This window comes from Dreissena polymorpha, chromosome 15, assembly GCF_020536995.1.
Source record: "Dreissena polymorpha isolate Duluth1 chromosome 15, UMN_Dpol_1.0, whole genome shotgun sequence".
NCBI classification, from domain to species: Eukaryota; Metazoa; Mollusca; class Bivalvia; order Myida; family Dreissenidae; genus Dreissena; species Dreissena polymorpha.
The window spans coordinates 3,562,928-3,582,342 of record NC_068369.1 but is presented as its reverse complement, the minus strand read 5'-3'; the positions used below and the strand labels follow the sequence as shown (position 1 = coordinate 3,582,342).

At 35.0% G+C, this 19,415-nt stretch overlaps 1 protein-coding gene across 1 annotated transcript; it reads left to right on the top strand.

Annotated features, from left to right (window-relative positions):
* Positions 1–759: 759 nt before the first annotated feature.
* LOC127860782 (bestrophin-3-like) lies at positions 760–17,878 on the top strand. The gene is made up of 9 exons (XM_052399061.1): positions 760–1,045; positions 1,650–1,784; positions 13,558–13,724; positions 14,474–14,628; positions 15,375–15,452; positions 15,719–15,859; positions 16,210–16,290; positions 16,625–16,779; positions 17,710–17,878. The coding sequence occupies exons 1-9, from the start codon at positions 867–869 to the stop codon at positions 17,876–17,878; spliced, it is 1,260 nt and encodes a 419-aa protein (XP_052255021.1). The 5' UTR covers positions 760–866.
* Positions 17,879–19,415: the final 1,537 nt, after the last annotated feature.

Genomic DNA, 19,415 nt, shown 5'->3' with positions numbered 1-19,415 from the left:
TGTTAAACACAAGATACTGATATTAAAATGCAGTGAATGATGAAAAATATAATATGGCTTCACAAGATTTGACTGCGCCCTACATGGTCGCGCTGCACACGAAAACCAATAAACGTAATACGATTTTAAACGTGTATATCATGTATCGCATTGCATTGTTTAATTTTAATTAGACTGCAATATTGCATATGTATTCACGGTCACGCGTTGCATATGTTTCAGCAAGACGTGCCACGATTTTAATGTTAACAACCCGAAAAGTTTAAAAGCTTAACCTTGTGAACTGTTGGTGCGATCTGAGTGATCCAGTTTTATTCCAACGCAATTTGATAATGTACCAGTGATGCACTCGATTGACAAGATGCAGCGAAAACATCAAACGTGTGTATACTGATGTCAAAAGCACTGATAGTAGCGCTTGTATAAAGTTCATACATATGTCAACATAACTGGATTAAAAAGAACATATCAATGCGACGCTAATTGGCGACGACGTTTGGAAGGACTGGATTAAACATGTGACTACCGGTTTTAATGATGCTAGTTATATATTTACGTATACCCGAACCATAACAGTACGAAGACCTGTAGTTGACTCGATCGGATTTAAATACCATGTGACCATTGTTAAACCTGACAAGTTGAATTGGTCAACGTAAACTATTTGATGTTTACAAATACGATAACGGGAGATGACAACGGACAATCCAAGCGGAGATTGAATGCATTGTAATTTCCATTATGTTATATAAACCGGAAAGGTATTGAACCATTGACCGCGCTAAATCAGGAAAACAATATTGTTAAAAGCAGTAGGAATATATATATATATATATTGACCAGGTGTAGGTATACAGTGAAAGGGAATGACCATCACATACCAATACAAGGTCGCCACCACATCACTATTCGGCTTCTTCCGCCTGCTGAAGACATGGCGGGGCAGCGTCTACAAACTAATTTACAAGGAGACCCTTATCTTCTGTCTGCTATACGGCATTATCAGCTGCATATATCGCTTTTGCTTAGCCGGAACCTCTAAACGGTAATCACGTGGACTTTGCCCAGTTTGTAACATACAATAATTTAATATGGTGTTGGTGTGCCTTAACAAACATACGGGCATTGAAAAACAAAGTTCTTTAAATCATCGTACGTGTAAACTTTATAGAAGATAACGTATACGTCTAGAAGGAATTTTAATTTCATTAAGCTTCACGAATAATCGAAACAGTCGATTTGCCTATATTATTCATGCGTAATGGCACGTATATACAGTTACTTTTTGTACATAAATAAATAAATAAAAATATTCAAATGAAAAAAAAACACAACTTTATACAGGAAATATGAATAGCTCCGCTAATAATAACCGTTTTCCTTAAATGAAATAAACATGTATTCAAAGATGTTTTTAAACAAACTCATATGCGTTGCATAGGACTATCTTGTACTCTTATTGTCTGTCTGTTATGTTGTGTATCAAATATTATGATTGGTTATTTTTCTTTCCGTAAAATAATATTAACCATAATGTTTTGAATTCATGCGACAAATAAATGATCTCAATAGTAAAATATGTAGACACTTACAATTGAACCATCATGGTTCATGTATATAAATACTTTGAATTAATCTCATTTCTTCAGAACGTTCGAGCAAGTTGTGGCTTACTGCAACAAACATACCGACCTAATTCCCGTGTCATTCATACTCGGATTCTACGTCACCCTTGTCGTCGGCAGATGGTGGACACAGTTTACCAACTATCCATGGCCCGACAGGTAAGACACTCACAGTTCTAGTGCATGTGTATTTGCTTCTCGGAACAAATAGTGTCGTTCAAAATTCATACGTTGCAAATGATGTTTTTATGTATAAGTCTTCCTCTTCATCTCCTCCTCATCCTCCTAATCACCATCATCACCATCTTCCTCCTCCTTCTACTTCTACTATTACTACAGCAACTACTGCTTTTACTACTAGTTCTTGTAGAAATACTTCTTCTACTTGTTTTGTAATAAAACAAAAAAGGCAACAGAAAGATCATTAGAACAGCAGCAGCAACTTGTTTCTGTAGATACCCTGCTTTTACTTCTCACATTTTTAAAGCTCTGTCTCTTAATACTGCCCCTGTTTTTTAAGTGTCTGATATGTTTTCTATAAAAAAAAATAGCTTCTCTAGATTAAGTTGACTGACATTATTATTTGTAAACCCTATGTTCAGCTCAAAAGCTCTTTACATCATTCTTTTAATATGAATACTTTTGTCACTAATATAGACAACTGTTTACCGGTACACATTGAAATACCGATAGTTTTAAAAACTGAGGGGGCCATCATGTACCATCGTTTCACTTTTGTATACCTCATTTTACCTGTTATAAACTGGCACATTCTAAAGTGGCAGCAATTCCAAATAATACTAAATGTATACAATATATGTTGTCAAATAATGTGAACACTTTAATACCCTGGCATGATTTTGGAGATAAGGCAATTAGTGTCATGTGGCGCAATTAAACAATGCAAAAGTAGAGTAGAATGCATGTACTAGAAAAGGGAATACAAACACTTGAGCAATTGTATCTAAATGTCTGTCTGTCTGTCTGTCTGTCTGTTTGTCTGTCTGTCTGTCTGTCTGTCTGTCTGTCTGTCTGTCTGTCTGTGTGTCTGTCTGTCTGTCTGTCTGTCTGTCTGTCTGTCTGTCTGTCTGTCTGTCTGTCTGTCTGTCTGTCTGTCTGTCTGTCTGTCTGTCTGTCTGTCTGTCTGTCTGTCTGTCTGTCTGTCTAAATAACCATATGCTAGGTTGCGTTGTGTTGGTCACATCTAGTTTAATTCCCAAAAAGCTACAGTTGCTTGTAGTTAACGCGTATTCATTTAGACAAACATAACTAGCGTCACCAACAAACTGTACATATATTTTAGAACAAATATACGCAGATTATTGCGTGTTTTTTTTAAGCTGTCTTGAGCTGTCGTCATTCAAAATGTATTGAAAATATGTTTTTATGTCCAGTAAAGTATAAGTTACTTCCGACTTTTACATCTCCAAATATCTGTTCAACATTCTTTGTTTACATGCACAAGTAAATTTATTGACTATGATTGAATGTGGAAAAAAGAATCGAATAATCCAATACGTACCAAAACAGATAAGGGTCGCACAAACAATAAGGGTCTATCGGGTAAGTGGAAACAAGAGCAAACAATTGTGTTCAATAAAACAAGAACTAATTGTGTACAATAAAACAAGAACTACATGTATCTTTAAAACAAGATATTCCGCCTTTATTCTTATATTAAGAAAACATTTAAATGTCCATTTATAAAAAAATAAATTGAAAACGTTTTTGTTTCTTAGTGGGTAGCCGCTTATCCACCGCATGAAAGGTTTGGTATGTAGTGTATCGCAAATCTATGTATTCGCTTTTTATGTTCACGTATATACAGTTTACAAAATAATACACGGTACATATCGCATGTTATATGCTTACAATGTTCATTATTATTGTTCATAACATATATATACAAGTACATTCAAACTAAAGACTTGAGTACGTAGATATAATCATGCTGCATCAGATCATATTAATTGTACTAACATGGAAAATTATGTATTTAACATCATAACTCATAACTCTGTGGCCGCATGTTTGATCCCCGCTCAAACCTTGTCTACTAACTCGTATTTTGCATGAGACGTAAACTTCAGGTGCAGTGCGCTACGTGCTAAAGAGCGGTACCAACATTGACATGAGGTCGTGTCTGTAACCGGGCGTGTTATGTATCTCGCACTTGTCACCGTAACCCAAGTAACAAGTACTCGTGGTGAAATGCAAATATGGGAATGTCCCGGTAATAAGATACAAATCTACTAGACATAATATGTTAATTTCATAAGAGGCTGTTCTGTTGGCGAGGCGATCAATACACACGTTTCTCACATTGGCGACCCCGGTTCGATCACGGTAAGCATACAAGTTTGGTTGGTGGTTACCTTATCGTACATATATGGTTTCCCCCGGGTACTCAGGCTTACCCTTGCGTCTACACACACACAAATACACAACAAAAGAACACACTTAAATTGAACATGTTTCAGTAACAAAAAAAGTTAATAATGATAATAATAACGAAAATTATTATTATATTAATTAAAAATTACTCATTACTTTAGTGAGTCTAGTACCTAATTGGGCTGGAGTGCTGTGACTCTCTGTGAGTACACACATAATGCAGCCTCAGGCATACAAACAAACACTAATGATTTAGAATATTGAGTTTCAAACTGTTGTACCCGGTGAAAAGTTCTAAATGCGATACTATAGCTTCACGTTTAACGTTCGCCATGCATATTTGCAGCTTTCATATTTGCAAAACGCAATCCTGCATCCTTATAATTTCATTTTGGCATTGCAGTGGTGCTATTTTCTTCATTCATATCTACTGGCGGGAAAAGTCTCCAGCATTTTATTGTGTGCTGATAAAGGTCAATAGAGTTGTAAGCCTGGGATGGACAGCTTCGAAACAAATACAGTTGCAACACTTTTTTCAGTCAGTTAGAAGCTTATTCAGTGCACTGCCATTTATTCTGATAGCGACTGCATTTTTTACGCCTCCAGATTGTTCATTTTGTTAAATATCGAAGTTATCAGATGATTCCACGCCTGCTGGACGGTGTTTACATTCGTTCCGCACGCGACGCTATGTTTAATAAGGACTTATTTTAATTCAATACGTGTTACTTGTAACTGTTCAAATGCATTACAGCTTTTCTTCAGACACCTTGTTTTTGGAGCTTTTAACTTTTCTGTGGCTTGTGTCGTTTCACTTTAAAGAGACCTGTTTACAGATCAGCAAAGTTGCTACGTGACCGAGTGAATGGACAATCGATCGAATACTTGCGAATGATTTTGGATTTATCTTTTATTTTAACATTTTCTTCCTAGTATAACGATATGTTTTATTTTAGATTACGACAAATGATATTGGTTTGTTAACGTAATTATTTAAAATGGCATTTTTTTTTAATTCTAAAATTTTCACAATTGCATCCGAGGTGTGTAGTAACATGTTATTTTGAATATTAATACTCGTTAATGACCTTATAATCATATTGTCAAATTTAATATAAATTTAATTTTCTAGCTGTTTCTCATCACATTATCGAACATTTTTAATTGAATTTGGATGAAGACACTGCTTTTATCTGCGTTTAATGATTTATATTATGTTAAATATACTATTTTTGACATCTGTCGTTACATCTTTATTCTATCAATTTAAATCATATCAATCCTTTAAACCGGACCATGCTCAGATACAAATGCGACCTTAATTTAAGATACGATGTATGCATCGGCGCATCGTATTCAATAACTATTTGAATTAGAAAAAAGTTTAGTTTTGGTGTGCTGCGGATACAGCAGCTTTAAACCATATTAGACTTTAATATCCCGGACTTTCGGTCAGTGTCAGACTATATGGGTGTGCTTTTTATTCTTTTCCGCTGATTTCCACCCTTTCAATGTCAAACTCATTTTTCAAATACTTATTCTGTTTGTTGGATCTATGTTCGCATACAGAGTGTTGTTCAACCTTATAGGTGTTAAGGGCATTTTCCTCGCCTGATCTTTAATAACACAATACGCTGCCTATTGTTATTTACGAACCCCTCAGGGAACGCATACTATTTTATACTATATCAAGTAAATATGTATTTAATTATTATAAAAGGTCTATCGCTTCAGAATAAAATCATGGCGCAAGTATGAAGATTAAACGATTATTATAAAATTTTACTCGTCTGTGATTAACAAGTGTAAATGTTTACCGAATAGTTAATAATGTAATCAAAATGTAAGCTGCACGTAGAAAAAGAAACAAATGGAGTCCCATAATATAAAATAAATGTCTTAATGAACTTGTATTTTATTAATCAGCTACAGGGCATCTCTAGCGTATGCGTGTTTTTCAATGTTCATCAAAGTTCACGAGGTCCTTCTGCGCATAAGGCTACCTGATGTGAGAACCCATTATGGAAATGCCACTGTTCTCATTTAAACAACTCAAAAACGTTATACATTAAAAAACGATATAGAATCTATGCATTTGTTTTATGACACACATAGATTTCTTATATATAATAACCCGTGTATAGTTTAAGTAAGCTGTTGAAAAACAACGTTGCTGAATACGTTTATTGAGTACCTCGAATTAACAAACGTCATCTCTTTTTACGTTGTTATGACAGAAGTACGAATGTCTGAGAAACGTTGTGTTCATGTAAATGAATTCTAAAGATTACATGCTACCCGTTGCATCAAGCTTGCATTTTTATATCATGTACCTGAGATACGAGTGTTTGCATACTTGATTGCCCCACGTCTATGCCTCACTCTAGTACCCGATCTTAGATTTTTATTCAGTATTATCGTTCTTCTTTTAAATGTATTGTCGTGAACACTTCAAGATAGTTAACATGTAAATTTATGTGAGACTTCCTTCACATCACATTACACTGTACCTATGTTAGTGATGTCAATTTTTGTTACATGTATCATACAGAAAAAAGCTGATTGCGGACTTTCGACTCTGTACTTTATGCAAAGATCCACCGAGAAACAACGGTGGCATAAAGGTGACATTCACTCCTCTTTTTTGAAATTGCACTCCTCTTTTTTCTATCTCATGGCCACGACTTACTATCTCGAGGCCACGAATTGGCTATGTCGTGGCCACGAGATAGAAAACAGAGGAGTGCAAAACTAAATAAAAGAGGATTGTAATTGAAAAAGAGCGGTGCAGTAAATAAATGAAGGATGCATTAAACAAAAGAGGAGAGAATTTTACCACAAACGACCATATGGAACAATTTGATTGGCTGATTAACTCGTGGCCACGAGCTAGCTAAGTCGGGATCTCGAGATAGCTAAAATGCTCTCCTCTTTTGTTGATGATTACTTCCCTTTGTATAAATAAAACCACGAACGACCATGTGGAACAATTTGATTGGCTGACGTACTCGTGGCTACGAGTCGGGATCGAGATAGTTAAAATTCTCTCCTCTTTTGTTTAATGCACCCTTCCTTTATTAAGTGCACCGCTCTTGTTTGAATTGCACTCCTCTTTTTTTTAGTTTTGCATTCTTTTTTTTCTATCTCGTGGCCACGACATAGCTAACTCGTGGCCAGGAATTATTAAGTCGTGGCCTCGAATAACTAAGTTGAGGCCACGAGATACAAAAAAGAGGAGTGCACTTAAAAAAAAGGAGTGAATATCACCTCTATGCCACCGTAATAAACTGACATATAAGTTTTCGCGATTCTCGCAGTCCCGAGAATTAATCCGATGATAAACTGCTTGTTGGTTAATAAATAATGACGTTCAGTTTAGGTATTTATTAATGAGCAGTCGTTGGTTGGCTTTTAAAACATAATTTAAACTGGAACATTATAAACTTCTTATTATATGTATCTGATATCAATTTGTGAGTTGTTTATAATTGTTTGATCAGATATTTGGTTGTGCATAATAACAAGATTTATCTGCATCGTTTTAAAAGTAATAAAAGTATGGTTAAATTAGGTATTTTTTTTAGTTGAACATGCATGCGTGTTATCGTTTTTATAGTTGTATCTACAAATGTACGTCTAGACATGTGGCGTCACAGGCATACAAGTTAAAGGGGCCTTTTCACGTTTGGGTAAATTGACAAAATTGAAAAAAGTTGTTTCAGATTCGCAAATTTTCGTTTGAGTTATGATATGTGTGAGGAAACAGTAATACTGAACATTTACCATGCTCTAAAATAGCCATTATATGCATCTTTTACGATTTAAAAACCCGAAAATTATAAAGCGTTGCAACGCGAAACGAATTAATAATTTGGAGAGATCTGTTGTTGTCGTTACATTTTGGGAAACTACGAGGATTGCTTATATAAAGTATAAAATACGTTTGCTATTGTATCCGGAAGGATGGTCGAGTGGACTAAGTGGTAGATTTTTTACTCCAGGACTCCAGGGGTCAGTGGTTCGAGTCCTTCTGAGGGTTAACTTTGTTCTCTTTTTTTAAAGTTTATTCTTGAATTTTTACTGGAGCTTCTTATATCCAATGTTTACATTTATCAATATAAAGCATTGAAAGGGGCCGTCCAACAGTTTTGGCATGTATTGAAGCTTGTCATTAAATGATTTAAATGCTATATATTGATAAATTTAAACAAAACAAGAATACAATTAAAAAAGGAAAAAAAGTAACCCTCAACAGGGCTCGAACCACTTACACCTGCATTTCTGGAGTCCTGGAGTAAAAAGCCTCCCGCTTTGCCACTCGACCATTCACGCTCATGTTGAAAGCGAATGTATTTTTTAGCTATATTAGCAATCCTCGTAGTTTCCCAAAATATCGTTTCTCGTCGATACGACGCTTTATCTGTTGTACGGCCCCTTTGATGGCAAACCTCAAAACATGCCAAAATCTGTGAAAAGGCCCCTTTAACTCTTTTAATTAACTCGTTCGTGCATCTAGACTTTATTTAGACAATTTAATAAGAAATAAATCAATATACGCAATAAAAATAACATCGTCAAACTATTGAAGTTATGTATTTCAGGCTATATATTTTTCTATTACATTTAAAATGGTTATCAACATTTAAGTTTTATGCAAAGGCAGATAGGTTCTTTACAATAGAAAAGTCTGCCTCGGCCAAAAATCTTTCAAAGTAACAATAATTAATGTATACGTAACTATTTTAGTTAAAATCTCAAAATTCATTTCCGGCTATAGATTATATATATTTTTATGTAAAATTAAAATTAAATTAAGAAATTGATACAGACTTAATACAGTTTAAGCAAAGGTAGGTATGTACTTTTCAATTAAGCAAATGTCAATTACCAACGACAGTGAACATAATATGTGATGTTGACTTATTATGCTTCACGGAAACACTTCTTATCGATGTTGTTACCTATAACGTTTTTTTTAATTGAAGGTTTTCAACGAAGATATGTTACAACTCATTTCAGCGGCATTTTATATTTATTTTAATAAGTCTGTACTGTCGCGGCGAGTAAGAATGTTCCCTTTTGCGCACAATATCGATTGAATTTAATACAGGATAATTATTTACCGTTCCAAAAACTCTAATGTTTTTTTTTTAATTGATCGTGACACTAATATCGATAAAGCCTTGGATATGAACCAAAATGTAACGGCAATTATGCTTGGTGATATAAATGAAGACCAGCTTTTAAACTGTTCCAGTCTAAAACAGTCATAGATCGTATTTAACTTAAGCAACGTTATAACTGAAGCTATCAAAGTCAGTGCCAATACTACTATCTTAATTGACCCCATTATTATCTCCGATAATTTAGTTGTACTGGACAGCGATGTAATTTTAATTGATACTTCTGTTAGAGATCATCATACCCGAGACATGTCTGGTTGTACAAACGAGCAGATTTTCAACGACTTAATTATTTAATTAACATCATGAGGGTAAAGGAAGTAACTGTTATTTTCATGGACACATTTTTAAAACTGATACTATTATGTACACGTATATGTTATTAAACTTGCAAAACGTCCTTATGATACACCTTGGTACGGTTCTACAAAACGAACATTTACGCATAAACGCGACAGGTATAAATCTTCGGCTATGAAATAGCCATATGCAAACAAATAGGATAAACTCAAATGCGCTCGTATGAGTCAACAAAATGATTAATCATTTAAAGGAACAGTTGTACTACACTATTGAAATTACATTTACTGATTTACTATCTATCAAAATAATTCTGGATGATGTAAATGTTAAAGCATCTTATACACTGGCATTCGCACTGTGATGTGATATCGCCCCTCGGTCGACGTTCATGGAACCGAAACTACAGATACATCTAATGAAAAAAAGTGCTTATACCTTTTGCCGTTTTAACTTTAGACACAACGTTTGGAGTCTTCTCTTGTTCTACTCACTTTCCATTTGAATGTATAGAAAATATTTATATAACTGAGAGATAGTTATGGACAAAATCACAAATTGAACGAGTAACATAGCAGTTGATGAATACCTAATCAGTCAGCTAGTTATTGCGTGTCTATTGCAAACTTTTTATGTTCATTATTTAATACATCATTACAAGAACTCACAATTTGTTCATAATGGAAAAATGCAATTGTGATGCCCTTATTAAAAAGGGTGACTCAAACATACCTTCAAACTATCGCCCAATCTGTCTTTAAAGCTGTGTAAGAAAACGTATTGAGCTATTGAGTAATCAAATAGCTACATCTATTGTGGACAAGAGACTTTAATGTCTGATATTATGCGATATATCCAAGGCCTTTGACCGAGTTTGGCATCACGGTCATTTATTCAAACTTAACCAAAATATACTACAATGGATAGAAAATACATTTTCAAACCGTACCCCAAAACGTACGTGTTGGCTCAGCCTAGTCACAATCCTCACAAGTAAATGCCGGTGTCCATCAAGGCTAAGAATAATGACCTTTGTTTTTCCTGATTTATTTTAATGATCTTGTAAAAAAATTGTACTCATTACTCGTATGTTTGCTGCCGACACTTCCTTGTCATGTTCTACATCTACATTAGCTTACTTGAGGGTATTTTAAACCATGACATCTGCCTAATTAACATCTGGGCTAAACGATGGCGTTTTTATTGTAATCCTATGACAACTGAAGCAACTTTATTTCCTACAAAAATGGATGTTCCTTCTCTTAAATAAGTTTTTGGTCATGTATCCGTGGCATTAGTTAATAATCATAAACATCTTGGTCTTACGTAAAGCAGCGATGACAAATAAAACAATCACATAAAATATTAACAAAATCCGCGTCGAAAATCCTGTGAGTTATGTGAAAGTACAAACCCTCAAGACAGCGGCTTAACTAAAAATAATTCAACAATATGCAACCATTACAAGATTACGCGTGTTTTTATGGAGCGGCCGTACACTGTCCGATAAGGAATTATAAGGAAAAAAATACAAAATGGAGCCGCGCGCATTTCTCAAGCCTAACTAATTCCGTCTCTCCTAGAAAAGTTTATACGGAAAATAAACGTCCAATTACAAAAAGTGACGGTTATCTCTAAATCAGTAATATCTTAATTGCACATCGACAAGTGTCTCAGTTACCTTACTAACACAAGTGTCTCAGTTACCTTACTAACACAAGTGTCTCAGTTACCTTACTAACACAAGTGTCTCAGTTACCTTACTAACACAAGTGTCTCAGTTACCTTACTAACACAAGTGTCTCAGTTACCTTACTAACACAAGTGTCTCAGTTACCTTACTAACACAAGTGTCTCAGTTACCTTACTAACACAAGTGTCTCATTTACCTTACTAACACAAGTGTCTCAGTTACCTTACTAACACAAGTGTCTCAGTTACCTTACTAACACAAGTGTCTCAGTTACCTTACTAACACAAGTGTCTCAGTTACCTTACTAACACAAGTGTCTCAGTTACCTTTCTAACACAAGTGTCTCAGTTACCTTACTAACACAAGTGTCTCAGTTACCTTACTAACACAAGTGCCTCAGTTACCTTACTAACACAAGTGTCTCAGTTACCTTACTAACACAAGTGTCTCAGTTACCTTACTAACACAAGTGTCTCAGTTACCTTACTAACACAAGTGTCTCAGTTACCTTACTAACACAAGTGTCTCAGTTACCTTACTAACACAAGTGTCTCAGTTACCTTACTAACACAAGTGTCTCAGTTACCTTACTAACACAAGTGTCTCAGTTACCTTACTAACACAAGTGTCTCAGTTACCTTACTAACACAAGTGTCTCAGTTACCTTACTAACACAAGTGTCTCAGTTACCTTACTAACACAAGTGTCTCAGTTACCTTACTAACACAAGTGTCTCAGTTACCTTACTAACACAAGTGTCTCAGTTACCTTACTAACACAAGTGTCTCAGTTACCTTACTAACACAAGTGTCTCAGTTACCTTACTAACACAAGTGTCTCAGTTACCTTACTAACACAAGTGTCTCAGTTACCTTACTAACACAAGTGTCCTCAGTTACCTTACTAACACAAGTGTCTCAGTTACCTTACTAACACAAGTGTCTCAGTTACCTTACTAACACAAGTGTCTCAGTTACCTTACTAACACAAGTGTCTCAGTTACCTTACTAACACAAGTGTCTCAGTTACCTTACTAACACAAGTGTCTCAGTTACCTTACTAACACAAGTGTCTCAGTTACCTTACTAACACAAGTGTCTCAGTTACCTTACTAACACAAGTGTCTCAGTTACCTTACTAACACAAGTGTCTCAGTTACCTTACTAACACAAGTGTCTCAGTTACCTTACTAACACAAGTGTCTCAGTTACCTTACTAACACAAGTGTCTCAGTTACCTTACTAACACAAGTGTCTCAGTTACCTTACTAACCCTCTTCCAGTTCTCGAGTAGTCCTCTCATAATCGTATAAATGAAAAAGATTTGATTATTTAAACAAAAGATAATTACGTTAAGAACGTTACAATTAGTCTTTAATCTTTGGATTTCGTTACTTATTAATATTAATAACTTGGACACCAGTTCGAAATCTAAAGCTTTATTAAGCAAATTATTTAATTTTTTCTTCGATTATCCCAAGTACATCTAGATTTGATACATAATACATAAATTGCACGTGTCCGTAAACGAACTAACTGCAGTAAATCAAATATAATTTTTATCATCATTATTCGCATATAAAATCAATACAATATTCAAATGTTGCGTTTAGTGTTATCTACTATATAGTTTTTGAATGACATCATGTTCATTTATGAATGTCTGTTCTATCGTAACATGTTACTACTATCTCAAGGGAAAGGTCCTTTATAATGTCGAAGAACTTAAGGTCTAACCCTTTTTTCCAATATGTACATATATGCATCCTCCAGAGGTATACCTTTATAAAAAATGGCAGTATGCTTTGGAAATGAAATGTGTTTAATTCAAGTAAAAGAGTTTGTATTTGTATCAAATCTTTTCAATGATTGCTAATAAATGAGACACCCTCTCGATTAAAATTATAAAGTTCATATATTTGTATATTATCTATATAAATATACTTAAAGCACAAGTATTTCTAAAGAAATAATTTAAGTATTAATTCACAGCTGAATATAATATTCTTGTATATCTATGTTTGTGGTATTGGAGGAATTGTCAAAACAAAACAGAACATTTTGGCATGTAGCTCTTTTGCAGGACGCTGCATATGACGGTGACGTTTTTAAAATATTATATCAATATATGTGGATTCCGTATTAAATAAAGGTATCCACACATGCTTGATATGCTTCATGTTTATTTCGAATATGAATAAAATGAAATAAGCAGTGATTACTCTTGCTGAAAGCACAATTTAGTTTCCATTAAAATCTGTACCGACATATACATCTACAATTGTAATTATAATTTCATAAAAATCAAACTAATCAATAAATAAACAGATAATAAAACAACCCGGATGTTGGCTTTCTTGCAGGACCTTGTATGTAATGGGAAGCTACGTGGTTGGCCGTGACGACGCCAGTCGCATTATTCGGCGCACCGTCGCCCGCTACATGATGGCTGCCCTCGTCCTTATCCTCCGCTCTTGCAGCGTCTCAGTCATGAAAAGATACCCCACCATGGAGCATATTGTCACAGCAGGTTCAATGACTGTATTTTGTTACTAGATATGCCTGTTAAATTAACGTAATATTTCCTTTGAGAAGAGATACCATACCATGGAGCAAACTGCCATTGCAGGTAAAGATGACTTTGTATTACCTCAGATAGAGTTACCAACCATGGAACACATTGCAAATCCTGATTCCAAGGACTTTTGATGTTATTTAAGTGGAGTTACACACACCCACCACGGTGTACAGATATCCCCTTTGGATCACTTTATTGTCAGTAATTGGATGAAAGCTTCAATGACAACATTATATTAATAATTTCTTTCGTGGATATTATAAGTTATGTTAGCGTGTTTGAATGTAATGAATTATCTAGCTGGTATTTGGTCCTTTTTGTCTTGGCTTAAACTAGGATACTATCGATTTGGAAGGATATGTTTTTGTGGTTTATTATCGGCGAGGCAGTAGTCTGTTGTTGTTGTATGTAAGCAGTTGAAATGTTTTCTGATGTTGTCCTCTTTAGTAGGTGCTTCTGTCAATGTTGTTTGTTGGTAAACACTAGAAATTAAACAAATCCAAGCAATACACAGTCATTAAGAACATTTAGTCAATTCGTCGTAACGTACATACATACACAGTGGTTTAACATTAATTTACATTTATTCCAGGCATTGTTTTGTGAAGACAATGTGAAGAAAACAGGGAGTTATAGAGAGTTGTAATACTAAATCTAGATAATACACTTAAAACGCTTAACAAATACACGTTACTATCCAGGTTTTCTAACCCAAAATGAGGTGATAGATTTCGAGAACGTCAACTGCAAGTACCACAAGTTCTGGGTGCCACTTGTCTGGGCCAACACTGTTATCACAAATGCCAGGAGGGAGGGCAAGATCACAAGTGACTACGGCTTCCGACTCTTAATAGAGGTGCATGCACAATCTCTTTTAGACGTCCACTTCGATGAAAACGATTGTCATTATAATGTGTTACTCTATGAAGAAAAAAACTTGAGATTGTTTAGTATTGAGAAAAGTCCTATAAGAATATACCTATTCGTGACGCTTGGGTTTATCTATAGCACTCGTTCAAACACGCATGTATCAATCTTGAAAGAGTTATAGTAATGTCTTCAATTTCCTAAATTTTTGGAGAAATGTCTGCGAATTTTTCTGTGTTTGTTAAACTCGATACTCACAGTAAAATGAATTAATTTGATGTGGAGGAAATTCACTGGGACGCTTGGATATTTGTCAGGAAGTGAATATATCGATATTTGTGGTTACTCGGGCAAACAATTAGATACAGACACCTGTAAACAATGTCTATATTTTGTAAGGAATAGTCAGGTCTTTGATTTTCTCAATTTTAGAGGAAATGTCGTCAACTTTGTATATGCTTGTTAAAATCGATAATCACAATCAAATGGATTAAATTGATATGGAGGGAACTCACTGGGAAGCTTGGATATTAGACAGGAAGTGTATATTTCGATATTTGTGGTTTTTCGGACAAACATTTAGATCCAGCCATCTGTTCTATCTTTATTTTGTTTGAAATCGTATTTTTTTTTAAAAGAAAGTTTAAACTATGATTTTTCGTCAAACTCACTGTAATATTTATATAATTTTAAATAATTATTTATGTTAACGCAACGTATCACTAATTGTTTCAGCAACTGGCCGATTTCCGCGACAAGTGCTCGATCTGCTTCGTGTTCGACTGGATTACAATCCCGCTGGTTTACACTCAGGTTCGAAGAAAACGCGATGTACTAATAACCCATCCAGTTTTTAAAAAGTCTCTATAATTGGGTTTGTACGTTTTATAACCATAGTTTGTGCTGGAAATACATGTTTTTAAAATAGACTTTGGTTGCAGAACAAAGTGTATTACTTTATATAACATATATACTTTTGTTTTTATTGTGTTACATTTTGTTAAATACGTAACACAGTTTGTAAAGAATATCGAAACATTTACGTTCTCGAGTTTACAGCTGCATTGTGCGCATTACAGGTCGTGACATTGGCGGTGTACATATTTTTCGGTGGCTGCCTAATCGGCCGTCAGTACGTGGACAATGACAAGGGTGAAGTTGACCTATACGTGCCCGTGTCCACACTACTACAGTTCCTCTTCTATATGGGCTGGCTAAAGGTACATGGCTTCCTTATCGAAACATTAAAAAGTCTTATTTAGCACTCCCCGCCAATAAAAAACTGCTCAAAAATCATTCGTATTTGAGAAGATACAAAACGTTGATATTTGCATGTTTGATATCTATGAACACTCTGAACACATCCGCATCACCTGGCCGTTTTACCTTCATATCGACTTACTTTTTGACTTGCACGTGACACAAATCGACCAATTATTAAATTATGACAAGGCTTCCACTTAATAAACGCATCATCTTTTTAGTTATACTAGAAATGTATGTATCAGTAAAAGTAATCCCTTGTTTGATCCACTGTTTTGATTTTTACAGCATTACCTTAATATTTCAGGTAGCAGAGCAGCTCATTAATCCCTTCGGAGAGGACGATGACGACTTTGACATGAACTGGCTTCTCGACAGACATTGGGGGGTACTTAATCCTCATTTTTCAATTGTCAATTACCTCGTACAAAGTAAACTCGACACGTGCCTTTTTCTATAATATCCTTTCCATCCATGTTTCACATGTGTTCCGTATTTTGTATAAAAGTTTAACTTAATATAAAAAATCATTTGATAAGTGTATCATCTATCATTATCTTTGTCTCGAAATTATACTAGACATTCACATTTTCCTGTATTTTTTTATATGATCAGAAGCTCAAACCTGTCGTCTGATCTGACATGAAAATTTGAGGATATCGAGCTCTAAATGTCGTCTGCTCTGAACTGTACCATGTTTAATGATCGTGTGCTTGTTGAAGGCGGCAATGTGCTTGGTCGACTACTGTCACCAGGTGGTTCCTGATCTCGTAAAGGACATTCATTTCAACGAAATGGTCACGGAGGATCTGCCGTACACCGAGGCCTCCATGGCTTCACGAAGACCAAATTTTATGGGATCCACGTACAATTTAGCGTAAGTACATATCCTCTAGTATCAATCCTTAATGCTTAGATTAAATCGGTTTACTCCCGTTTATAACGCATGCAAGTTTGTCCAATACTTGTGGAGTGCGATTTGCGAAACGACCTATACGTTTACCAGTCTTACACGTATTCACACTTACTTGAACGTCGTCTTGGATTTCTGAATGTGGGACAATCGGGTCGCACCATGAAATCATACTTTAACGTAAATTATTTACGCAATCGGGTAAAGGTGCAACTTCGATTAAGTATGAAAGCACCTCTGTGCGGTAAAATGTTTACGCTACAGTGTGTACATTTTAAGAGTAGTACACCACGCGCATTAACATGATTTCTGTGTCATTTGCAACTGTTGAATTCCTATTTTATTATTTAATATTCAATATTTAATTAATAGGTAAAACATATGGGTTATCCAAGTGTACGAGTCTATCGTTGAAATTAAAATCACGAAAACTTAATTTACTTTGTTATTAATGCTGCAAACAAACATGTAGACATTTCTTTGCATTTTGAATATATTTTGGGAATATGCATTGTTTTATGTCGACCATAATACAATAACTAAACAACTAAAAATGCTATGAAACATAATCGAAGTGCTCTGGGTGGGTTCCGTCAAATATGCAAATAGATACAAAATCCATTTTCTGAGTGGGATCCGTACGATGAGGTGTAGATAAATAGAACATGAGCCATTCCATTATTAATGTGCAGTACAACTCTATAAAAGTGTGTAATAGACACATTTATATAAAAGTGGTAACGAATACGACAATTTTTGTTTTAAGGAAAAGCAGGAGTGTAATAAGCACTTAAGTTAGTTGAATACGCTAGTTTAAAACATTGCACATACAGTACATTATCTCGTTTGCTTTTTTGTTAAAGGTCTTCTAAGACTGTCATGCTTCCTTTACAGGCGACCGACTTTAGTTCAGCAGCGTCTGGTGTTGAACCCAGAGGCATACGACATTAACCAAACAGGTTTTGCCGGCTTGCGCCGTCGCTCAACAGCCCAAGGGGATTCCAGCTGGATCCTCTTCCGACATAAAGAGAGTCTGCAGTATGTTTATTTTACATTCATATAATGTGTATATGAGATTGTTATACATATTGATGTGATATTTAATTATGGTAACTGTATGAGTATGAATCTTAGGATGCTAAAACAGACATTTCATTCATGCAAGTGGAATAGAGAATACTATGCTAGTGTAATTTTGACGAATTAGACAGGTTTTTTACACGGCGAGGCTTGCCGAAATGTATTCATTCAATACATGCATACATTCAAATTTAAGAACAAATACATGACGCATTTTAACCAGTTTACCAGTCTCAAATCCAGTTGATCGTTAACCAAAATTTGCCAAAAAAGTAGTCCGCGAGGAACATGAAGTACCAGTGTAGAGGCTGGGAGGCATATAAAGCACAGGTTTACACGACACCTAGAGTTTCCTTCTGTAAAATATTTAAGCTGTATGATAACATAGGCTTCGCCGTTGATTAATCCATAAATTCAACAGTCATCTTCATCGTCCCCATTCATATAATAAAAAACTTAATCCACAAATGAAAGGATCTTTTATCGTAATATTCTAAATATAATGCGCCGTTACTATACGGTGAATGTAAGGAATCATAATTATAATTCAGCCTATTTTGCATGGGTGGGGGGGGGGGGAGTGGAAACAAACTATTCGCACAGAAAATTAAAGGGGCTTGCTGGGAAAGGTATATTAGTTCAGACTTATTTTAAATGAAATTATGGTCTTTACACGGTCTGTATCCGAACTATCATAACACAGTGCATAAACATTACCGCAGTTAAAATATGGCGGATACAAAGGCCAAATATGCTATTATATTTTTCATATTATTCGTTACGTCTATATGTTTATTTTAGTATATGCGTTAAACCTTTTAGAGCTATAATTTCCTGTGATATGTACTTGATATTTTGATGTACAGTCACTCATTATTGCTGGAATTCATTCAAATATACATTATAATGTTTGAAAACGAAAGTGTCCGAGCATTTTTGAATGTCTTATTACTTCGTGGTATTTTTTCAAATATCTTAATACTCCGCAGTTTGGTTTCAAATGTTGTTGTACTTCGTAGTTTATTTTCAAAAATCTTAATAGTCCGTAGTTTGTTTTCAAATATCTAAATTATCCGTGGTAAACGTCAGTCGTTAAATGTTCATCTCTGTGAAAATGTATAAGCCTATCAAAGTGTAATATTGAGATGTTTTACACTGTCTTTATTCTGAAGTGATCAGTATCTAGCTCCTTATACATTTTGAGTCATTAACGACAAGAACATTTTTGTATAAAAATTACGGAAAAGAATATTTCGCTATACGATTTTAATACAAATATAAACATCATTGTAGATCTTTAATTGTCGATTTTGTACATACGACTCACGCACGCTCGATTTTATTTTGAGAGTACAGATGAAATCGCTAGTTATACATATCCTATTTGTGTCATTTTTCAAGGATAGCCGACTCTCGAACTAACCGCAATGTCAATCCGCTGCCAAACAGTCATTCAGGCCACGGACCTCTTGACGTTTCCATGACATCACTCATGCGAGCGGGTCGGAGCGAGCGGGCGG

Coding starts and splice junctions, on each gene's coding strand:
- LOC127860782 (XM_052399061.1), top strand. CDS start 867: ATGACCATCACATACCAATACAAGGTCGCCACCACATCACTATTCGGC. Junction 13,725..14,473: donor GGAGCATATTGTCACAGCAG/GTTCAATGACTG, acceptor GTTACTATCCAG/GTTTTCTAACCCAAAATGAG. Junction 14,629..15,374: donor GCTTCCGACTCTTAATAGAG/GTGCATGCACAA, acceptor TAATTGTTTCAG/CAACTGGCCGATTTCCGCGA.